The sequence below is a fragment of the Gobio gobio genome, assembly GCF_949357685.1.
Source record: "Gobio gobio genome assembly, chromosome: 16".
NCBI lineage: Eukaryota > Metazoa > Chordata > Actinopteri > Cypriniformes > Gobionidae > Gobio > Gobio gobio.
The window spans coordinates 27093470-27114558 of NC_137109.1; the positions used below are offsets into that span (position 1 = coordinate 27093470).

General features: G+C 38.1%; 2 protein-coding genes across 2 annotated transcripts in view; one reads left to right on the forward strand and one right to left on the reverse strand.

The window, feature by feature from the left end:
• The window catches only part of LOC307140158 (uncharacterized protein), a 338069-nt gene that overhangs the window by 291646 nt on the left and 25334 nt on the right, over window positions 1-21089 (reverse strand). The gene's annotated exons all lie outside the window — the stretch shown is intronic.
• Window positions 1903-20945, forward strand: hmmr (hyaluronan-mediated motility receptor (RHAMM)). The gene is made up of 20 exons (XM_079838543.1): window positions 1903-2075; window positions 2538-2636; window positions 2748-2824; window positions 3608-3685; window positions 3799-3987; window positions 4109-4195; window positions 4284-4395; window positions 7427-7492; window positions 7580-7653; window positions 7788-7858; window positions 7945-8312; window positions 8446-8594; window positions 10159-10373; window positions 10452-10568; window positions 12415-12564; window positions 13338-13724; window positions 13848-13920; window positions 17146-17322; window positions 17408-17558; window positions 20333-20945. The coding sequence occupies exons 1-20, from the start codon at window positions 2030-2032 to the stop codon at window positions 20350-20352; spliced, it is 2706 nt and encodes a 901-aa protein (XP_079694669.1). The 5' UTR covers window positions 1903-2029; the 3' UTR covers window positions 20353-20945.

Below are 21089 nucleotides of genomic sequence, written 5' to 3' on the forward strand. Positions count from 1 at the left end.
CCCTGTCTCTCTTTGCACCGACAAAACTCTTTTATGTGCCAACTGCTCTAGTAAATGCGCCACTTACAATCCCAGTCAGTCTGTGGAGATGCACAGAAAGGACTATAATTCTTCCGCAGAGTCACAAGGCTTATCCAAAGATCAGATCTGCTCGCGTGTCCCTCTAAAATCTAAGATCAAGCTAAGAAGAGGAAATCTCTCCAGTAGTGCCATTGTGTTGTCTCTAATAAAACAGAACTTAGTGTAGTATGTCTGGTGGAGATTTTCTTCTCCCTGATTAGAGCTATGTAGACATCTACATTTAAATAAAGTTATATATAAATATATAAATTGGTGCTGATTTTATAATTGTGCTTTTTTTTTCTTATTATTTTTAAAACTCCAACTTTAGAGTTAAAAGGTTTTGAAATGTATAAGAACATGTCTAAACATGAAAGTGTGTAGCCATGCAGCAAGCAAAGTTTTGAGATTTTATTTGATTTTTTTTTCCTCCTCTTTTTTTGTTTTTTTTGTTTTGTTGGTGTGTGTATTGTTTGGATTGTTTTTGTCAGTCTTAAGAGGTTTTTTAGGTTTCACCTTTTTCCTAATTGTAAATTAGTTTGGTTGCAATTCACAGACAGAACTATTTTATTCAGCTCCAAGTTTGTTTTTCCCAATATGAAATCGTCAAAGTGTAACATAACATCTTATGAGATCCTAAATGTTACAGCATTGCATTCGGCAGCTCTACAAAGCTTAACTAATACATTAATACATGAACGTTTATTGCAGACATGTGCATTCTGTCTGGGGAATACTTTTTAATCATTCCATGCCTTGGCCTTAAAACGTCCTTGTTTTAAAAAGGAAAAGAAGGTGGTTGTCAAACATAAATCTTCCATGTTGAAACTTTTATGTGAGGTACATTGGATTTCCTTTTGTATCAGAAAAGGATTAGTGCATTTCTGAAATGGCATGAGTGTAATTATTTAAAAGAAGGTGTGCAGACAGATTTTGAATTATGAAAGTAAATGCCCTTCGGCTTAAACTGTCTTCTGTTCCTCACCACTACATTCATTGAACTGCTGAATAGATTGTGTAAATAATACATGCATTTAAACGTAAAGCTTAATTTTCTAGTGCTTTTTTCTGTTAACATTTAAAACATATTATCACTTTTCCCTGTTCAGAGATATAAACTCATACATAACCGTTTCCCTGTCCTCTGTTATCCACTGTAATGTTTCTGATTTGTATCTGTCTGGAGACAGTAAGTTTTTGAATAAAAGTAAACAAATCTTTCTCGTGTATTTGTGTGATTTTTACATTATTCATTTTTGCCAGATGCTTTTATTCAGTCACTTACAAATTAGGAACTTTTTATTATTATTAATTCTGTGCTTTTTAACTAAAGTACATATTTAGCACGTGCCCTGAGAAAAAAAAAAGCCGTGTTCACATGAGACACTTGTAGTTTTGAGATAACACGTGACTTTCTAGTCGGATCGAATCGGAGCTGTTCAAGTCCTCGGAATTCCCATCTTACAAGCTGTAATTATGAGCTCAACGAGGACGTGAACGCTTTTTACAGGTTGAAATCTTGGCGTGAACGCAGCATTCTTACAAAAGTTGATATTTGCATTCATGAATATTTACCATAGTTACTACAGCTGTTAATACAAAAAACACATTTAATCAGGAGACACAAAGCCCAGTAAGCGTTTGTTGGTCACACGTCATTGATGATTTAGCTGTATTCAAGCATCACATGAATGCAGTTTGAATTTCGGGAGATGCTGCGCCTTCGTTACCAGATGTGACGTAAAGCACGATGGCGTTACTGATTGGTTTGCATTTCTGTTCGTCACATATTCTTCAATTTCATTGGCTATTGTCGTTTCGCCGGATCTATCGGGCGGAGTTACCATTTCAAATTTTCAGCGGGTGTAAACGATTTGTTGTTGTTGACGCTCCATCGGTTTGAAGTTTTAAACAATTTAAGTAAGTTTTTCAACACTCTTCGGGCTTTCGACCACCCTTATAGGTCATCATGTCTTTCTCAAGAGCTCCATTAAAGAGATTTAACGAGCATGTTGGTAAGTCTCATACGTCTGTTCGTTATTCTACGATGTGAATGAAGCTGAATGCATTTGTTATGTGCTTTAAACAGTTTGATTATTAATACACATAATTCAAGTGATCTTAATGAAAGTATTTGGTTCGTTTTCACTTTTAAAAAAAACCACTTGCATGCTCAGTTTATAATTTCATACCGTTTTCTGTGTTAAACGGCTGTTTTCTTGCAGCTGCTATCGTTATATTGATTCGGACTATCAAAACAAAGTTTATTTATCAAATACACAACAGTAAGTCATGACGCATTAACTGTACGCCATGCACTGTTTTTTCTTAGCAAAAAAAAAAATATAGAAATCACAAAATGAAGAGATATGAAAACGAAAGCGGAATATGTCTGTTCAGCTGTGTAAAATGCAAGTCGGCTACTTCAATGATTATAAGAAGTTCATATTAATAGTCTTTGGTATTTTTGTATTTAGGTTGTGCTCCTCCACCTGGTACATATGATGTGAAGTCTGGTGAGCTGAAGGGTGCTGTTTCATTTCATAAAGCAGAGCGCTTCAGAATCGCTCCCAAACGTGAGAGCAGATTTTCTTTAACCAGTTAACATTTTTCATCTGTATCTTAAAAATAAGTTACATTGCATTTGATTAATATCTTGAACTATTTATTTTGAAAATGCTTATCAGCAGAGGCACTCCTGCCATCCCCTTCAAAAGAAGTGGCCATGTCTCCAGTTCGGAGGACCATGTCTGTTGATGGTTTGGTAAGATACAGTATGTCATTATTTGCTAGTGCCTAGTGGTCGACCATACATGAACTATTAGTTTAATAAAAGATGTACACCTTCATGTTATTCCATGCTTTTTCTTTTACAGAATAAAAAAAAATTAGATAGTTACTTACCCATATAATGAAAGTCTCTAGTCTGAAACAAAATGCACACCCTTGATGTTCATTGCATGGACAATTATACTGAGACATATAGCTAAATATCATCTTTTGTGTTCCACGGAAGAAAGAAAGCCATATAGGTTGTAAAGAAGTAAACGAAGACAATTATCCTTTGTAAAATTACTGTAATGTAGCGATTGTTTTGTTCACTGGAAAATACTTTTTTGTCTTAGTGGAAACTTTAAGTATAATATAGAGGTAAAAATGTACACTACAAACAACAAAACAGTGTTTAGATAAGATTTAAAGGGCTAGTTCACCCCAAAAAATTAGAATTTTCTATCTACTCAGCTTCAATAGTTTAAAACCTGTTTGAATTTCTATCTTCTGCTGAACACAAAAGATGATATCTCGGTAACCAAACCATTGATGAACCCCATTTAATTTTTTTCTTTCTTCCCAATACTATGGAAAGTCAATGGGCCCATCATCTGTTTGGTTACTGAGATTCTTAAAAATATCATATCTTTTGTGTTCAGCAGAGGAAATAAATTCATTTGGAACAACTTGAGGCTGCGTAAATGACAGATTTTTTTTTTTTTTTTTGAACTATCCTGTTTGTGAACAAACTGTTTGTTTGTTTTTCCTCGTGTAGGCTGATGCGTTAAGTTCCAAAAAGGACAAAAGTAGTTTCACACTTGAGATGAAACATCAGAGACTACTGGAGAAAGAGGTAGATGTCACTGTTTTGAGTGTTTCCTGGGTGGCCATTTGCTTTTGAGGCCTGATCAATTTCTTTGACCTTTCCTCCTAACCTTGACTGTCACTGCTAATGCTGGTGTGTAGATCCGTTCTTTGGTGCAGCAGAGAGGAGAGCAGGACCGCAGGCTGCTGACCCTGGAGGAAGAGCTGAAGAAGTTGGAGTCTAAATTGCTTGTGGCTGTCAGAGAGAAGACTGGCCTTGCTGCCAATGTGGCTTCTCTCGAGAGGCAGCTTGCAGAGTTAAAGAAAGCTAATGAGTTCCTGAAGACAAAGGTGACTATCCTTTTTTTTTTTTTTTTGTACCAGGGTGTTTTGCAATCTGTGTTTCTTAAGTGTTGTTTTGCAGACTGCTTTAAGTTTACTGAGGGATGTCTTGGCACTTTCATTTTCACAGGTCTCTGCAGATATCACCAAGAAGAAGATCAATGCTCTTTCCATGGAGCTCATTGAGGCTAAAAATAAATTGGATGCCAAAGACAAGGTAAGTTATCAGTCACTTTTATGGAGAGGAGTTTGTGTAACGTCACAAGATGCTCAGTGTAATTTTAAGCTTGTGCTTTATTGAACAGGAGCTGAGCTTCCTGCAGATCAGCTCAGAGGGGAAAGTAAAGGTCTTGGAAACCGATCTAGAGACTGCCAGAACAACTTTTAGAGTTCTTCAGGAAAGAAACAAGGATCTTGGTGAGGAATAATATTTTTTTCGAATTTAATCTTTTTACATGCGTACACTGCGCGAATATACAGTGTCCTGCTGTTGTTGCATACTAACTAACCTCCTTTTCTTTTCTTTTTTGTTATAAAGCAGAAATAATAGTGATCTATTTCAGTCCTTATTAGCAGGGTTCCTACGGGGTTTTGGAAAAATATGGAATTTGATTTGAGTAATTTCCAGGTCTGGAAAAGTATGGGAAAATATTTGTTTCCAGACTATTGTCCCTATTTCGTTTTCTAAATATAAAATTAAAAATTTCTAAATAAAAAATATATAATGTATACAATCTTTTTTTTTTTTTTTCATGGCGTTTGGATCAGTCTCCCAGCGCTGCCAATCGTTTTTACACTTGATCTTCTGGAGTTTAGGTCTGCAGTGATTGGTTGTTAGGTGGCAGTTGCCATCACAGCGCCCCTACCTCAAACTGCTTGACTAAAAACACCTGGAACGTTATGCTTGATTTTTACATTTGAGTGTGGACTTCACGGCAAACAAAATGTGAAAATGCAAGTTTTCAGAGGGCTGGTTTACCAATCCTTAATATAAAGCCTGGTTAGCCAAAGATTTAAAATTGACAAAGAAAGCTATTTGCAAACTTTATGTCAAATCATTTGACATCTCCAACATGGGGGAGGCGGCAATTGTAAGCCATATGCTTGGCCAAAATAGTAGTGGCAAGTTCGGATCATTTTACTGACTCGGATCTTTGAATCTCGTTCAGCAAAATGAACAAATCTTTTTTCAGGTCATTTCGTTCGTTCATGACATAAATGTCGCGGCCGCGCTCGTGCTCACAGCCGCATGTAGACGGATTGGCTCAAAATCGGAGACACGCGAGACTGATCGGCCGATCACCATCATCATCCCTGGCCGAGCAATCGGTGCATCTCTAATTTTAATGTACGAAATTACAAATATGAATAACATTGCACTGATTTAGAGCTTTGAACTTGACTGGGTTTGGTGTTAAATTGACTTGTACAAGCAACAGTAGCTACAATTTCAAACTTACAAATTTAACATGATAGCCTACATAGAGGTTTTGACTCAGAGTGTAACATACTTGTCGGCGCCGATAGCATTGTGGGTAAGTGCTTCGCCATGTAGTGCTGTTGAGCTTCGGGAGACCCGAGTACAAGTCTTGCCTCATGGACTTTTCCTAATCCCGCCCCCCTCTCTCTCTGTCTCTCCCACCTTACTTCCTGTCTAGCTACTTTCCTATCCTAATAAAAGGCAAAAATGCCAATACTAAATCTTTAGAATGTAAAATACTTGTTAGCAGTTGAATTTTAAAACAATTTATCAGAACAAGTTAAATATGGTCGGAAAAATCTGTAGGGAAGTCTGGAAATTTGAGTCTGGAAAAGTATGGAATTTTGAAATGAAAATTGTGTAGGAACCCTGTATTAGGGGGCAACGAATATTTGAACCGTTATACCGTGCTGCTTATATTTATCCAGTATATTTATCACTTACCCGCACCCAAAACCAGATGACTGTAGATGAGTCCAAAACCAGGACTGGTGGGACGTTGCCCTGCTCCACTTCACAGAGGATGAGTGGAACGCAAATTTTTCGAATGACAGGACACTCATTTGACATTATTCAACAGTTCCGCGCGTCATACGTCAGTACGCTGTTTATACATCACTGCACATGCGCAGTCCTCTCCAGTTTCGGTTTTCAGTCCATATAAACATGCACTCCGGTAATGCAACTAAAATGGGAATACTCTACATGTCTTAATTCGGTTTGCGTTTACTTCGAGTATGACTTTAGCCGGATTAAGGTGATTAGAAATCGCTGTTTACATGGTAGTTTCTTAATCAGAGTATCGTCTTATTCAGGTTAATATCGGAGTATTGTTGTCCATGTAAACATAGCTATTGTTTATATGTCCTCTTGATCGGATTACGAAAGGAATAAACCACCTCTTACAATCCGAAAATTCTAATTCATTCCGATTGACGTGGCTACGTGACTCTTTATTCCAGTTGTACTACTAGTCCGATTACAATCAGATTATAAGGGTCCATGTAAATGCAGCTAATAAAATGCAGTCACTTGACCTCATCACATTTTTAAAATAGTGAATGGTGTTTGGTTATCATCTTGGAATTACCAGTAAATGTTTTGCGTGATTTTTATTTGATATAAAAATGACAACATTAAAGAGTTACAGACGGTAAAAGTCATAGTTAATATTACTTACGTTAACACTGCAGATGGATGTGCATTGCTGTGGGACACATTATTTCATGCAGTAAGCTCTGTTGTATGCTAATCGTTTTGCCAATGTACTGTATATCTAGGTGTCTATTCATATAGAGACTTTGCATACTGTGCACTGTACACGTACTGCAGCAATAAGAGTAGTATGCTTTTCCGAACATCCAATTCAATTTGCATGGCAAAAGAAATGATCCAGTGATTGAGTCATTCAAAAGTGTTCCCAGAAGACCCTGTGGCATTTCAGTATTTTTTTTTTAGTGTGTGTGTAGATATTAGATTTTTCAGAGAAGCCAGGAATATTGAATCCAGTTTCTTTACCAGATCCCATCAGAAAGTATACGTTTTGTCTGATACCCAAAAGCAGCAAGTATTGCCTGCAGTGCAAATTTTATCCACCAAGGTTGACCGAGGAAGTTGGGAGTTTTATTCAATTAAATTTTTTTAGTAAGGATGCATTCAATTAATATCATGGGCTGTATCACGGTTTCCACAAAAAATATGAAGCACCACACCTGCAGCCTTAGACTTTTCAAAAACATACATTTTACTGACCCCAAACCTTTTAACATTAGTGTTATTTTGTTTAGAAGTAAAATTTTACAGGCATGTTGGTACCATAAGGAGGCATTTAAGAAGTTTTTGACTGAGTAAAATGGTTTAGAACCTGTTTATTAATTGGTTCAAATGACTCATTAAAATGTAGTCGCAAATCAGATATCATTAGTGACTTCGAGCTAACATTTTTGCTTATTACTAACAATGTTTTAGAGGATCTTCATCAGGAGACAAGAGCCCAGAATGAGCAGCTTGAGAATGAAATGGATAAACTGCACAGTAAGTTTGCATGCTGCTAAGAACTGTTTGTTTTATGTCATTTGGGTCGGCTACATCTGACTTTCTTTCTATCTTCTTCAAATGAAGACATAATCCAGGAGCTGAGGGAGGAGATAAAAGCCCTGGAGAGTTACTTGGACTCGGCAAATGAAGAGATTCAGGTATTGGTTTTGGTCAGCAGAATTTGACTCTCTTAAGCCAGTTGACATTTACTCACCGCTTAGGTTGAATCATCAGTCTTTGAAGTGCTGCTTGGTTTGAGATAAGCTGTCTGTCTCACTTTCCAATGTCAAAGGATTTGCGGATTAAGCTCCAGGACAAATCCACCATGGAGCGCCGTGTCTCTGATGCTCAAGAGAACCTCAGGTTGGAACTCTGTGCATTTTCATATTGTTGCTGTTGTTACGGTATCAGTGTTCACATCTTCGCCTGTCTCTACCCGGCCTGTGCAGTGAAGTGGAACAGAAGCTGGAGAAATGTACCGGTGAGCTGCAGGACTGTCAGGAGGTGCTGAAAGTAAAAGAAGGGGAGCTGCGGATGTCTCAGCAAGAGCTCCTGGACTCCCAGAAGGCTTTAGAAGAGAAGGAGAGGGAGCTGGAGCAGCACTTGCAGGATCTGCAGGCCTCGCAGACGTCGCTAAAAGAACTGGAGGAGCAGATGCAGCAGGGAGCTCAGGATCTTGAGGAGTCCCGGAGCGTGGTTCGGCAGCAGGAGCAGGAACTGGCCCGCGTGAAGGAGATCTTGAGGAGGACCGAGGAAGAGCTGGATCAGCGTGTGGCACTCATGGGCGAGAGATGCTTGGTGCTGGAGGATGAAAGAGGTCAATGAGATTTGGTTTTATATGCAGCATGAAGCTAAGATTTAGTATATATGAGATGCACATTATAAATAAGGACCTTGTGGGTTTTATTTGATCACCCCTCTAATGATTGTTTGTTTGTGATTGTGTGCAGCCAGGACACAGGAGGAGGGTCTACGACGGGTTCAAGAGCTCAAGGCAGAGATCAACGCATTGGAGGAGAGCAGGCAGACTGAGACAGAGGCATATGAAAAGCTGAAGGACGAGCACTCTGCACTTGCCAAACAACTGGAGGAGGAGAAGGTAATCAAGAGAACGTGTAGGTAGTGTTTACACCAGTATTAGCCTTTGATTTGGGTACCTTTCCCATTCATTTCAATAGCAATTGCTCGATTGGCACAGGAAGTGTATGATTTGAAATCTTTGCTTGTTGGAACTTGGTTCTGGACTTGGTTGTTTGAGTCAATCCCCATTTGAGCTCTAAATGTCATGAGAAGAATCATTCTAAGAATGAAAGCTTCCAAAACTGAAAATTGTCATTCCAAACCCATGAGACTTTGATCAATGCACATGCATGGAGCTTATCAAATATGGTAAATGGAGTGTGAGAACCAATGAGTTTCGTTCTCATTGCAAGAGCTCATTAAAAAAAATAACAAGGTAAACAGACACTCAAGCATGGTATGGTATTGGACAGAAAATAAAATTAAGATATTAAATGTCAATATAATATTCTTCATTCGGTTCTATGCAACAGAATCCGATTTATCCTAGAAAACTATTATTAGGCAGAGCATATGCACATAGCGGAGAGCAGATCTGTGAACGAGAGAGATGTGTCAGTTTTAACAGCATTGCCCAGCACGGCTATACCACCATGTGACAGCACAGTATAGAACTATTGCAAACAGAAACAAGTCTACTACCTTGAAATTTCAGATTTCGCTTTTCCGGTGAGCGTGAGTGGAGTGTTTGCATGGGCAGAGAGCGCACGCATGGAGTGGAATATTGAGCAGTGCAAGCTGGGTGCTGGTGCAGACTTACCTGCTCGGCCAGAGTCGCTTCGAAGTTTTGCATCTTTGGAAGCGGCGTTACAAAAAGTGCTGTTCAAGAGTGAATCCTGAGCACTGAAATCTGTGGGGCGGGGCAGCATATATTTTCAGCCTTTTTCTCTTTCGGCCAAAAAACGAAAATGCTGTGTCCTTTTGTATTTGTGTAGAAGTTTTGGTTGCATGTGGACAACTTTTGTCCAACTTTCAATGAACAAATTGATAGGTGAATGTTAAATTAATCTTCAGATGTCTTATAGTTTTGGAACAATATAAGATTGAGTAAATTTAATCTTTTTTGCGGGGTGAACTATTCCTTTAATGTCATGGCAACTGATGGTACCGTAAAAACACACAGGATAGTCACTACTGAAATGGTTTAGTACTGAGTTTACTCACCAATTTCTTTTGTCCATTTAACCAGGTTCACTTTTTGCAATCCAACTCCCGGAGTTTAACATTTTTGTGAAAGTGTTCACTTAATGCATGCAAGAACACTATTTATAAGTCTATTTGGGATTTCTTTTTTTTTTTCTATTAATTTCATTAGCTTGAGTATATGTATCTTGGACCGTGACAAGGAAAACAGTTTACTAACATGCCATTTTGTGATTTGTTGTGGTACTTTTGAGAGGGAAAAATCAATAGTGAATTGTGATATGAAATATACCAGCATGAGTGGGACAATTTAAGTGAATAGTGCAACTTAATAGACTTTAACTGAGTTGTACTGTGTTGTCTCTCAATCAGGAAGTCACTGATCGTCTTTGTGGATTAGGCTAATGTCTCTTAAGCTCCTCTAATGTGTGTTGCTGCAGGCTCACAGCGGCTCCCTGGCTAGCATGCTTGAGTGCCTGAGAGATGAGACTGAGGCGGAGAGGAGACAGCTCGGTGAGGAGCTGGAGGACGCGCTCGAGGAGCTGTCAGAGCTGGAGAAGCAGGAGCAATGCAGTGAGGAGGCCATCCAGCACCTCACACAGAAGAACCAGACGCTGGAGCAGGAGCTGAAGAACACTTGTGCTGAGTTAGAGAAGTGAGAACTTCTTGTAATGGAGTTGAGATGAATCCCATTTCTTTGGTAAAAACTGACCAGTGTTGTCTCTGTTTGTAGGAAGTGTGCTGACATGCAGGCTTTAGATGAGGCTCATGTGACTGCAATCAAAAAACTGGAAGAGGATCACAACAGCTGTCTTGCCAAGCTGGGAGACGTTACTACTGACTTTGAGAGGTATTACTTTAAACACCTTTTACGTTTATTTAAACTTGCCATGAAATTTGGACTATTCCTATTTTTTGTGTGGAATATTGCTTGTTATAAACGGTGTTGGGAGCAACGCACTACAAAAGTAATGCATTACAGTAACATTACTTTTTGCTGTAATGCAGTAGTGTAAGGCACCGCATTACTAATCAATTTTCAGCAATGTTTTACTCAGCACATTTTCAGTAACACTTGCGTTACAACACACTTTTAGCCCAAAATTGTATTGTTCAAAAAAGAAAAGGAAAACGAAAAGCCTGTGAGACATTAACGAATTAAAAATACAAGTAAGTTACCTGTTCGTGGTCAGTCATTAGCCGCGTGTGGTGTCCAAGTTTGTAAATAAAGACTAAATGACAGTTTCTGATATTTTTGTATAGCGATTTATTTCATTCATCTCCCTCTTGCTGTTGCATCTTTTGTATTGTGTGACATAGTCCAATGAAGGCGTGTTTAGGGCAGGTTTTACAGGAGCATGATTTCGGCCTCTGTGTGTGCTCGCACTGGCCAGTGGAAAAGCAGCTAAAGAAGGCTTAAAGGCTCTGTCTTTTCAAAGAATAGCACAACGGCGAGCGCGTCAAGTATACCTCCCCAAACGGACGAGGCGCGCGCACAGTCAGCAGAGGCACGCGCTGCTGAGCCAAACAAAAGTATAAACGAGGCTTAATGGGGCAGAAGACTACATTCGCGAGATGGACGTATGCGCATTACTTGGAGTTTGTCAGAGATAAGGACAAGAAAAACATAATGGGCAAATGCAAAATTTGTCTGAAACCGATAGAACTATCGATGTCGCGAAATAGCACTAGCAATTTAAAAAAAAAAAACATCTCTTGCACTTTTTGCACTTGCAATGACATTTTTGTGTTGTGAACCTCTTGAATTCAAAGAGAATAAAATGATGACAACAATAAGAAAAGAACAAATGTGCATCTTGTCATGACATTAGAGTTTACATAAAGTTCTGTTGTGTCTAATATGAATAGACCCAAGCTATTCCCAGATATTGCCAGATAATCACTATACCTCTGCCATACTTTTAACAGACTTGGATCGTTTGTGATTCAAGTCTGTCATCCTTTCTTGCATTGTCTTGAGCCTTCGCTTTGTCAATTATATTCTTTATTGTTAGTAGCCTGTATAGCCCACAGTCATGCTACATCATATCGCCTTCTACTTGATGTAATGCTCTGAAGTAGCCTACTTTTTTTACATTTTAGAATGTTAAGTTCTACTTCTGTAGTTATTTTGGTGAAAGTAACTCAAAAGTAATACAGGAGTAATGTAACGCATTACAATTCTGAGACAGTAATATTGTAAGGTAAAGAATTACTTTTAAATAACAGTAACAAGTAATCTACAGGTATAATGTATTACATTTTATTATAAATTATGATTTATAAATTATTTATTCCTTGCGCATCTTTTTTTTTGCGCCCTCAATCTTTAATCTAAATAACTTCCCCTCTCTCTTGCAACAACATCTATTCTTTTCTCTGATTATGTGTTTTACTGGTGTGAGGGCAGGACAACCTGCCACTCACTTGAGATCAGCCAATAGCAACCCATCTAATAAATTCCCAAAGACAAAATCAAGTCCTAGTGTTTTTTAAAATTGTTTTATGAGAAGCTGTTTCACTGTTTGTAACAAGGGTAGAAAAGACAATCACAACTTCTGTTTCATGCCAACTTTAAATACAACCACAAAGTGATGTCTATGGAAGTGGTATCGTCTCCCAGAAATTATTAATCGCTAATGCCCGTTCAACCATCAAGTGTCTCCATCAAATGTTTTCTTTTTAAATTTCATAAGCACAAGACGGTCTCTGGGAGAGCAGAAGGACCAGGCAGAGACTCAAGCCCATCAGCTACAGGAAGAGATGAACCAACTGAAGCAACAGTTGCAGCAGAAACACATACGCTATCAGGAAATGCAGGATATACAGCAAGAGGAGTATACTAGGTCAGTATCCCACCTCACAGAACTGCCGTAATTTTTCTGCTCCGCTTCCCATATATGTGCTGCTGCCACAAGGTTGATGATGTGGTCCAAGAAATAACGTCATTATTACAAAATAAATTAACAGGCTGAACAGGACCCCGACAAAAAATGGAGGGGTCTTATATCATCCTGATTGTGATAATATCAGTCATCATTAATAAGTGGCTAATTTACAAATACATTTTTCATTTAATAAAATATTGAATAAAACATTAAAAAAACAATAAATAAAGAATTATATTAAATGGTGTAAGATTTTTTATTATTATTATTATTATTATTACGCCCCAATGATGAAACCACTTAAAGAAATCGTTTACCCAAAAATTAAAATTCTGTAATCTACTCACCCTCAAGTTTTCAAACCTGAATGAATTTTTTTCTTCTGCTGAACGCGAGAAGATATTTTGAACAATGTCAGTAACCAAACTGATGGTCCTCATTGACTTCCATAGTAATTTTTTCCGCCCATACTATGGATATTTTAAATAACTGCATTAGTTATTATATTAACAATAAAAGGTTAAACTGCAAATATAAATCTGTAACCTAACCTGTTATTTTTCTCATCACTAATAATGGCATCTGGTTTAGGCTGCAAACACTGTTTTAACACCATCAGAGGTCTGTAAATATCATACTTTAGCTGTCAATCTTGTAAAATACACACTGTTTTGAATTTGAAAGTAAATGAAAACTACTGTGTAACAATTGATGCTATTGCTTTGTTACAGGATGCTATCAGAAGTTAAGACAAAGCTGACTCAGAGAGAGGAAGAGTTGAAGCGAGCAGTAGAGACTCAGAGTGAGGAGCTGAGACACCTGCAGGCGGAGGTGGAGCAGGAGAGAGGGGAGAGAGAGCGGGCTCAGACCCAGCTGGAGAGGGAGCAGAAGAGGAGGCAGTCAGTGGAGGGCCGTTCTGCAGAAGCCAGCAGGCTGCGGGGGCTCGTGGAGGAGCTGGAACACAAGGTTTCTGAGCTGCGCGGGCAGGTGCAGGAGGAAAGCGACTCTTCTCAACGTCACGCTGTGGAGTGGCAGCAGGAGAGGCGACAGCTATGTAGACAGATGGAGGAGGAAAGACAAGACTTTCACAAACAACTCGCTGAGGCTCAGCTGCAGAGGTGAGAAAGTAGGATGCACTCAACAGGTCTCAAGTCCATCAAAGTGTCCTCACGTACTCGGTCTCTGTGTGTATTGCATTGTTTTTGTTGTTTAATCCCAGTATTGTCATTTGTTCACCCCAGCACGTGTGACGCTGAGACTCAACACTGGAGAAACCTGTATGAAGAGCTCTATGCTAAAGTTAAACCATTTCAGGTAAGCAAGGAATGTTTTTAAGTGGTCGTTTTTTCCCTCTTATATTTTTCTTATTTAGAGCCTTATTCGACGACCAATCTCAGTCGAATCTTATGAAACGAGGATCATGCCTTTTGGGCTGTATGGGGTGCACAATAGCCTCTTTCACACACAGTTGTTACTGGTAAATGATCATGTGTGGAGTGGACCTTTTTCAAAAAATACCGGTAAATCAGTTCCGGTAATTTACCAATAAATTGTTGATAACTTGCGTGATTACATGATTACTCCGTGCTGTTTACAGAAAGCTTTTTAATAATTTTTCTATTTTAATATGTGCCAAATTATCATATCTTTGACCGTTGCGCCAGGTCTCTCAGCTTTTTCAACATGTCACGCTCGAGACCCAGCATTCTTTTCCATTCACAAGCAGAAACCTTTTTTAAAAGAAAAGATCTTTTAAAATATAAATGCATGGAAAAACATGGAATAAACTAATAAAAAAAAGTTATAAATGTTAAATTTATATATAAGTGCGCATCAAGGGTGCATATCGACCGCAAAGGGGGTACTCGCGATCACTCTTGAGACCTAAAATGTCAGATGGGACACCCTACGGCATGCAAAGTCAACTGGCGGCCCGCGGGCCAAATCCGGCCCGCCAGTGATTTCCATCCGGCCCCCAGAATAATACTGAATTCAGGAATAGCCTTGTAAGAGGAAAAAGTTTAGGGCTGGTCTGAATACCATTTTTTGAGCTTCGAAGCTTCGGAGAGAGGGGCTGAACATATTTTTCTCTCTAATAAAGGCAAGAATCTGTGTCCATTTGCATTTTTATTATTTCGAGAACCGTTCATCCAATCGACTTCACAAGGGAGTGCAGTGTCACATTTGGTGCAATATAGATGGACACACGAGACGCGACACATTCAGAATTAATAAACTTTTAGTAAACTACAGTCAGAACAGCTCGAGCGGGAAGCGGCGCACCTCACGCGGGCAGAGCTTAAGGCCCGGGTATACTTCGGCCGTCCGCGTTCGTGGCTGCGCGCGTGACGCGTCCGGGCGCGGTAAGTGAAGTATACCCGGGCCTTTAAGCTCCGAGAACGGACACTAGTGATATAAAACGCACACACACAGGTCTGTTAAATTAAGCAATACTTTTAAGGTAGTCTAATATTTTTCTGACTAACAAATTGGCACTGTAAGGGTAGATTTAAATAAAGAAAAACGAAATTTAAATAAAGAAAAACGAAATTTGAATTAAGAAAAAACGAAATTTAAATAAAGAAAAAACAAAATTTAAATAAAGAAAAAACGAAATTTAAATAAAGAAAAACGAGATTTATATAAAGAAAAAACGAAATTTAAATAAAGAAAAAACGAAATTTAAAGAAAAACGAAATTTTAATAAAGAAAAACGAAATTCAGTTAAATTAAAAACGAGATTAATTTAGATTGATAATAACGGGTAAAAATGCTAGTACATTTTGTTTCTATTATTCTATTTTCCACAATGTCAAAGCAACAAAACACAAGCTCAGACATGCACTTCGGTCCATACAAACTCTGCTGGTCTGCGTTCTAGCCAGAGAACACTCCCTTTCGCGTTGGTTCTATTTCTAGCATACACGCGTTTTCCGCGTGGCTGGAGTGCGCCTGAGACGCCTGTCTCAGTGTGCAAACTCCAACCTGTTAAATATGGGAGCCGAAATAATGGACACCAAGCAGCTGAAACGCTCACGCAGCCAGTGTGTCGCCGGCCTTATTCAAGCGGGAATGAGAACCATTTCGCGGGGGATCCCAGGTGTGCAAAAAACAAACAAACGAATATTCGAATGTCAAACTTTCAAATCGAATACCAACCCACCGAACGAATATTTGAATATTCGGGTCCGTTCCATGTTAATTCATTTTTAAATCTAACGGAAAAAAAGCCTTCTGAAAAGTAGCTTGTGCCATAGCCTGGCTTCAGTCAAGAATGACGATAAACGCGTTGCTCTCATTGAACATCTTTTATTGTTTCACATGCTCATTTTTTCACAAATGTCAATTTTCCTTGCCTGGGATTTGCGCACAATTGCGGTGTCAATAACAACCATCAACATAACAGAGAAGAACATGGTAATTGCAAGCCTTGCACATCCACAAATAGTTCTAATGACAAATAAAAGCGAAAGGCCTCAGTTTTATTTTATATTACGAGTATCTGGCCCTTACAGTGTCTGCAGAGAAAAATTCTGGCCCTTGGACAAATATAGTTGATGACCCCTGCCCTACGGTCTCATGGACTTAACGGACACTTGCACGCTTCCGCCATTGTAAGTCCACAAGTAGGCCTGTCACGATAATTACTTTTTGTTTCGCGATATATCGTCTTGTCTAGTATATTAATTATACTAATATAACAGCATAATAATGCAAGTAGACCTACACACTTTTAATTCTTTAGATCATGGAAATTAAGGGTAAAAAATATATCCTTAAAAAAAATTATAAATAGTAAATAAACATTTTCCCTTGTGAAACGGCTTTAACACTCAGCATTCTGCGTTGACATTTATATGTGCACCGGAACAGGGGATTGCGGCTTTGAAATCGAGTCCATTTGGGCTTATTCTTCCAAACTGTCAGTAGTTGTCAGGAAAACACTATAACGCCTCAAATGTCGCCTTTTTTTCACCTGTCGATAACCGCTCTGTGTATGAAGGAACTGCCCGAGAAACCACTTTCGCCTCCGTCACGGAAAACATACAACACACAATTGAGTAAAATGTTGGTGACATTCATTATCATGTACACATAATGTGCGATATATTGCATCAAAAAAATGATTGAGGTCATGTACATATATTGTGCGATATATTGATTATTGCGACAGGCCTATCCACAAGACCAAAAGTGCATATAAAGTGTGCAATTTGGTACAGGACCTTTGACTTTCGCTGCTAAACAGGTAATTTTTTTTGGGCTGCTGTGCCTTTTTTTAAGATGCCTTTTGCGAACAAGCTTCACATGTGAAATGGGTAGCCGCACTGCAATATTCACAAATGTGCTGTTAAGGTCACTGGAATGATTAGTGACATTGGTAAATATAAACTTCACCCACTTTCCAGACATTGAAGGATGCGTTTGTTTTTAAAGTGCAAAACGAGTAGAATCAACTCTAAGATAAATGAACATTGGATGGATGGTAAATATGTGCTAGATGAGTTCTCTCATTTGTCCTCTTATTCTGGTCCTCAGGAACAGCTGAACCGCTTTGCGGCGGAGAGGAAAGCTTTGTTGAATGAGAAAGGAGCTACACAGGCTGAGTTGAACAAGTTAGCCGATGCCTATGCTAATCTGATGGGCCATCAAAACCAGCGGCAGAAGATCAAACACATGGTCAAACTCAAAGAGGAGAACTTGGAGCTCAAACAAGTAAGGCATTGGTCATAAGGCAGTTGTCTTTGTTTGATTTGATTTGGTTTTGGTATGTTGCTGACCGTGTCCATGTGTTCTGTAGGAAGTGTCGATGTTTAAGTCACAAGTGGGGAAACTGAAACAAGAGCTGGATCGACTCAAGTCCAGCCAGATGCCACGGAGGTTCGACCCCAGCAAGGCTTTCAAACACGAGCTCAAAGAAAACCAGCAGCCCACCTCAGCTCTTACACAAGGTGAATTATGAAAGAGACCTGGGTAGGGTTTTACCAGTTATTTGTAATTTCTTTCTTACTTAAATTGGAAAGTGTCCACTCTAGAGGCTTAGTAACTACTAGCTAGTTTGTAACTAAATATAAACATAAGGGCAACAGAGCTTTTTCATGAGTTGGTCCCAAACTCCCTCTCTCTGTTAGATCTGCCAATTCATTGAATAAGTTTAAAGCTATGGTAAAAACGCATCTCTTAAATACCATTTGGTAACTTCTCTGAATTTGGTTTCAATCGTTACTATGCATATGTTAGTTTCCTTTTATTGTATCTTTTGATTGTGAATCACTATGGGCAACACCTGGTGTATTAATTTTTGCTATACAAATGAAATGACCTTTCGGTTGCACAATTTGTTCTTAAGGCAGAACTTAGCTTGCCTGACGTCGTCATACTCAGATTCTAGTCAGAATATGAGTCTGATACTGCTCCAATGGGCTGTAATTTATGGGAGCGTGTTTCAACTGAACCAGGGGTCCGTTCTTCGTACCTTTCTAACTCAGTTAGCTGGATTTGATTGTTGACGATTTGGCATGATCTTGGATTGTTTGGTTCTTCGACGCTCATCCTGGACTTGCTGTCATAGCAACGGGTCCGTAAGCTTAAACCTGCTTGTGAGCAGGCTTATTTCATGTAAACCGGATTAGATTGCATCTTTTTAAGTGCTGTTGATACTTAAAATGAGTCCCAATCACTGATACTTTATAACAAGAGTTCCTTACTGAACCAGGGGCAATAATAATTTAAATAAAAATAATATAAAAATATATTTGAAAATATTATAATGTTTATATAATAAATATTTTATAAAATATAATATTTTATATTATAATTAAATTACTTAAAGAAACTTAAATTAATGCTGTCACGTAACAAATCTGCTGATTTGAATTCAAAATTAAATGAATTCCTATTTACAACATTGAAATAAAAATGTAAAGGGTGTACAAATGCTATAAAATCGTGAATATAAATAATTGGGAATCATGTTTAAAAAAAACAGTGCACATTTAATTTATCTATTATAACTTATGTTGGTTTGGTCGCTTGGCTGTTTCCTTATAAAGGTCCAGAAAATCATAGTTTTTTTTATTTGTCTTTTTTTTTTTTGCCCGGTGGCTTTTTAATTATATGATGTCATTACGTTGCTGTCTTGACGCCAGCCAATCGCTGCTTTGCTGATCGTAGTTTCGAGTATCGATGCATCTGCCCTCTTCAGTGAACACCGAAACGTGCAGTAATCTTAGATAACTCAATCCAGATGTTTTAATCCAATCCGCAAATTCGTTTGAAGAACCAAATTAGCCAGAGATCGGTTATCACGATTAAAAGATCTGGGATCTGTCAAATCATCTCAGATGTATTAAGCAACGTACGAAGAACGGACCCCAGGTAGGAAAATGCCTCAACAACCAATCAGAGCAACGGTGTAAGTGACTTGCACAACACCGAGCGATGCACACAGAGTCGTGGACTGGTTTGTATTGATGAGCCACCTACAAAATAATCTATTTGTCTATTTGTAAGTAATATTCCGTAATCTATTATCTATCTGTATTCTGTAGATGTCTGCATTTATCTTATGTCTAAATAATTGTTGTCTATCGAGTAATAAGAGCTTATTGATGCAGTTTAGTTCGTCTATTTTATTCCAACCATTACTCATGATTAGAGGCTTCCATAAATGTTTAGTTTTATATGTAGAGTTATGCTTCACCATTAAACAAGTTTAATTGTGCAACACAAAACATTTGTAACTTGCTGTCCATTTTAAGTTGTATCTTGCACACAGCTGGTGTAACCAACCCCTGTAGAACAACACAATAGACACATTTTTTGCTTCTATTTTTAATGTTCTTTTTATTATACATTTAACAGGGTTCCCACGGGTCCTTGGAAATCCTTGAAAGTTTGTGAATCTGAGAAAAAAAATCAAGGCCCTGGAAAGTTTTTTAAAATAAAGAGCTTTAATTTATTTTGTGCATGAAGTTTTCTGGAAAAAAATCCATATCATTCCCTCCGGTCCACTAATGTGTTATTTCGGCAACTAGCTTGCTTGATTTATGTTAGTCATATGTATTTACGCGTTACGTTAAGTGTTTCCCGCATGAGGTACTTTGTGTTGTGCGTTGCCATGACGTTCACGCGCACACAAAACTACTACGATGGTACCTCAACGTTTTCAGTGCTTACACCGAACCAAATATGTTCAATGACTGTATATTGTTTTCAATAAACACAAAACATTTGTGAAAGCCTGTTGCCCAAATATTTTATTTAATGTAATGTTGAATGGCTTTGCTTGAGATGATGTAAACACATGAGGCTATTAAAAACTTAAAAGCATATTCATATATCTTAAAACTTCTGGTTACATGAGCCTGAGCGCTCTTCAATAAAAGCCAAGTTAATATAATATCATTTTAGAATACAGTTTAGGATGTACCGAATATTCTTTCGTTTTATGCAAAACAGAAATACGACAGAATATCAGGTCTCTGTCATATGGGCAAAAATAAGGGCAAAAAAAATTAGTTTGATACATGAAAACTGTAACCATGTATCTTACAAGGTAACAAGATGTAACCTTGCTCTCACTTGAGATGTGTCCCCACATTAAGTCCTTGAATTTGAGGGTATTGGACCTGGAAAGTCCTTGAAAGGTCCTTGAATTTGACGTTAAACAAGGTGTGGGAACCCTGATGTAAAATCTAATTCTGCTCTTTCTTTGTTTTTCTAGGCAACAACAAATTGCATTAAACACTTATGGACTTTTGTGGAATTTCCCTGGCCTATGGATAACTGGTCAACATGAACACTGTGACAGCACTCAAACATCCTGCCTGTGCCTCTTCGGAATCTGACAAAGTAGATCTTATTTATGTATGTTTTTTGTTTGTGTGTGTGTGTGAATTTAAAACAGTGGCATTAACATTGTTATTGTCACTCAATATCTATATCTATAATTGACCACCCCCTTTTTTTAGATAGACTAATTTGACTACAATGGTGAAAATATGCTTATATGGGCTTGGATTCACTTAGGATTTTGTTATCTGATTTTGTTCAGCACTGGGTGTGCTATTATCTTAAACTCTCTTTAAAAAGTTCATAGTTAGCCCACTCTTTGTTTAAGTGTATGTCCAATGAGTCTCGTGGTGTTTAATTTGTTCTTTGTTTTTTTTAATGACATTTTAGTTCTTGCCATATTTATTTTGTTTTAACCGTTTGCTTTTTCTGCCACCTAAGCTTAATGACAAAACTATAGATGTCTTCATTTTAATGTTCTTATTTTAAAAGAGAAAATATCAGTGAAAACTTTTTTAAATAAAATACTCACTTTTCTTTCTCTGTGCCTTGTCATTGTTTTTTTGTGCCATCATTTTAACATTAGAAGGACATTGTATTTTATCATGCGTTTTCTCATCAGTTTGAGAACTTAAAATCATGGCTGTTCCAGCAGAGGGCACTAGAACACAAGGCAAAACCAGAACATG

Bases quoted from the DNA above. Each gene is read 5' to 3' on its own strand.
- hmmr (XM_079838543.1), top strand. From the start codon at position 2,030: ATGTCTTTCTCAAGAGCTCCATTAAAGAGATTTAACGAGCATGTTG. The intron at 8,595-10,158 runs GTAATCAAGAGA...GTGTTGCTGCAG, and splicing joins AACAACTGGAGGAGGAGAAG to GCTCACAGCGGCTCCCTGGC. The intron at 13,921-17,145 runs GTAAGCAAGGAA...TCTGGTCCTCAG, and splicing joins CTAAAGTTAAACCATTTCAG to GAACAGCTGAACCGCTTTGC.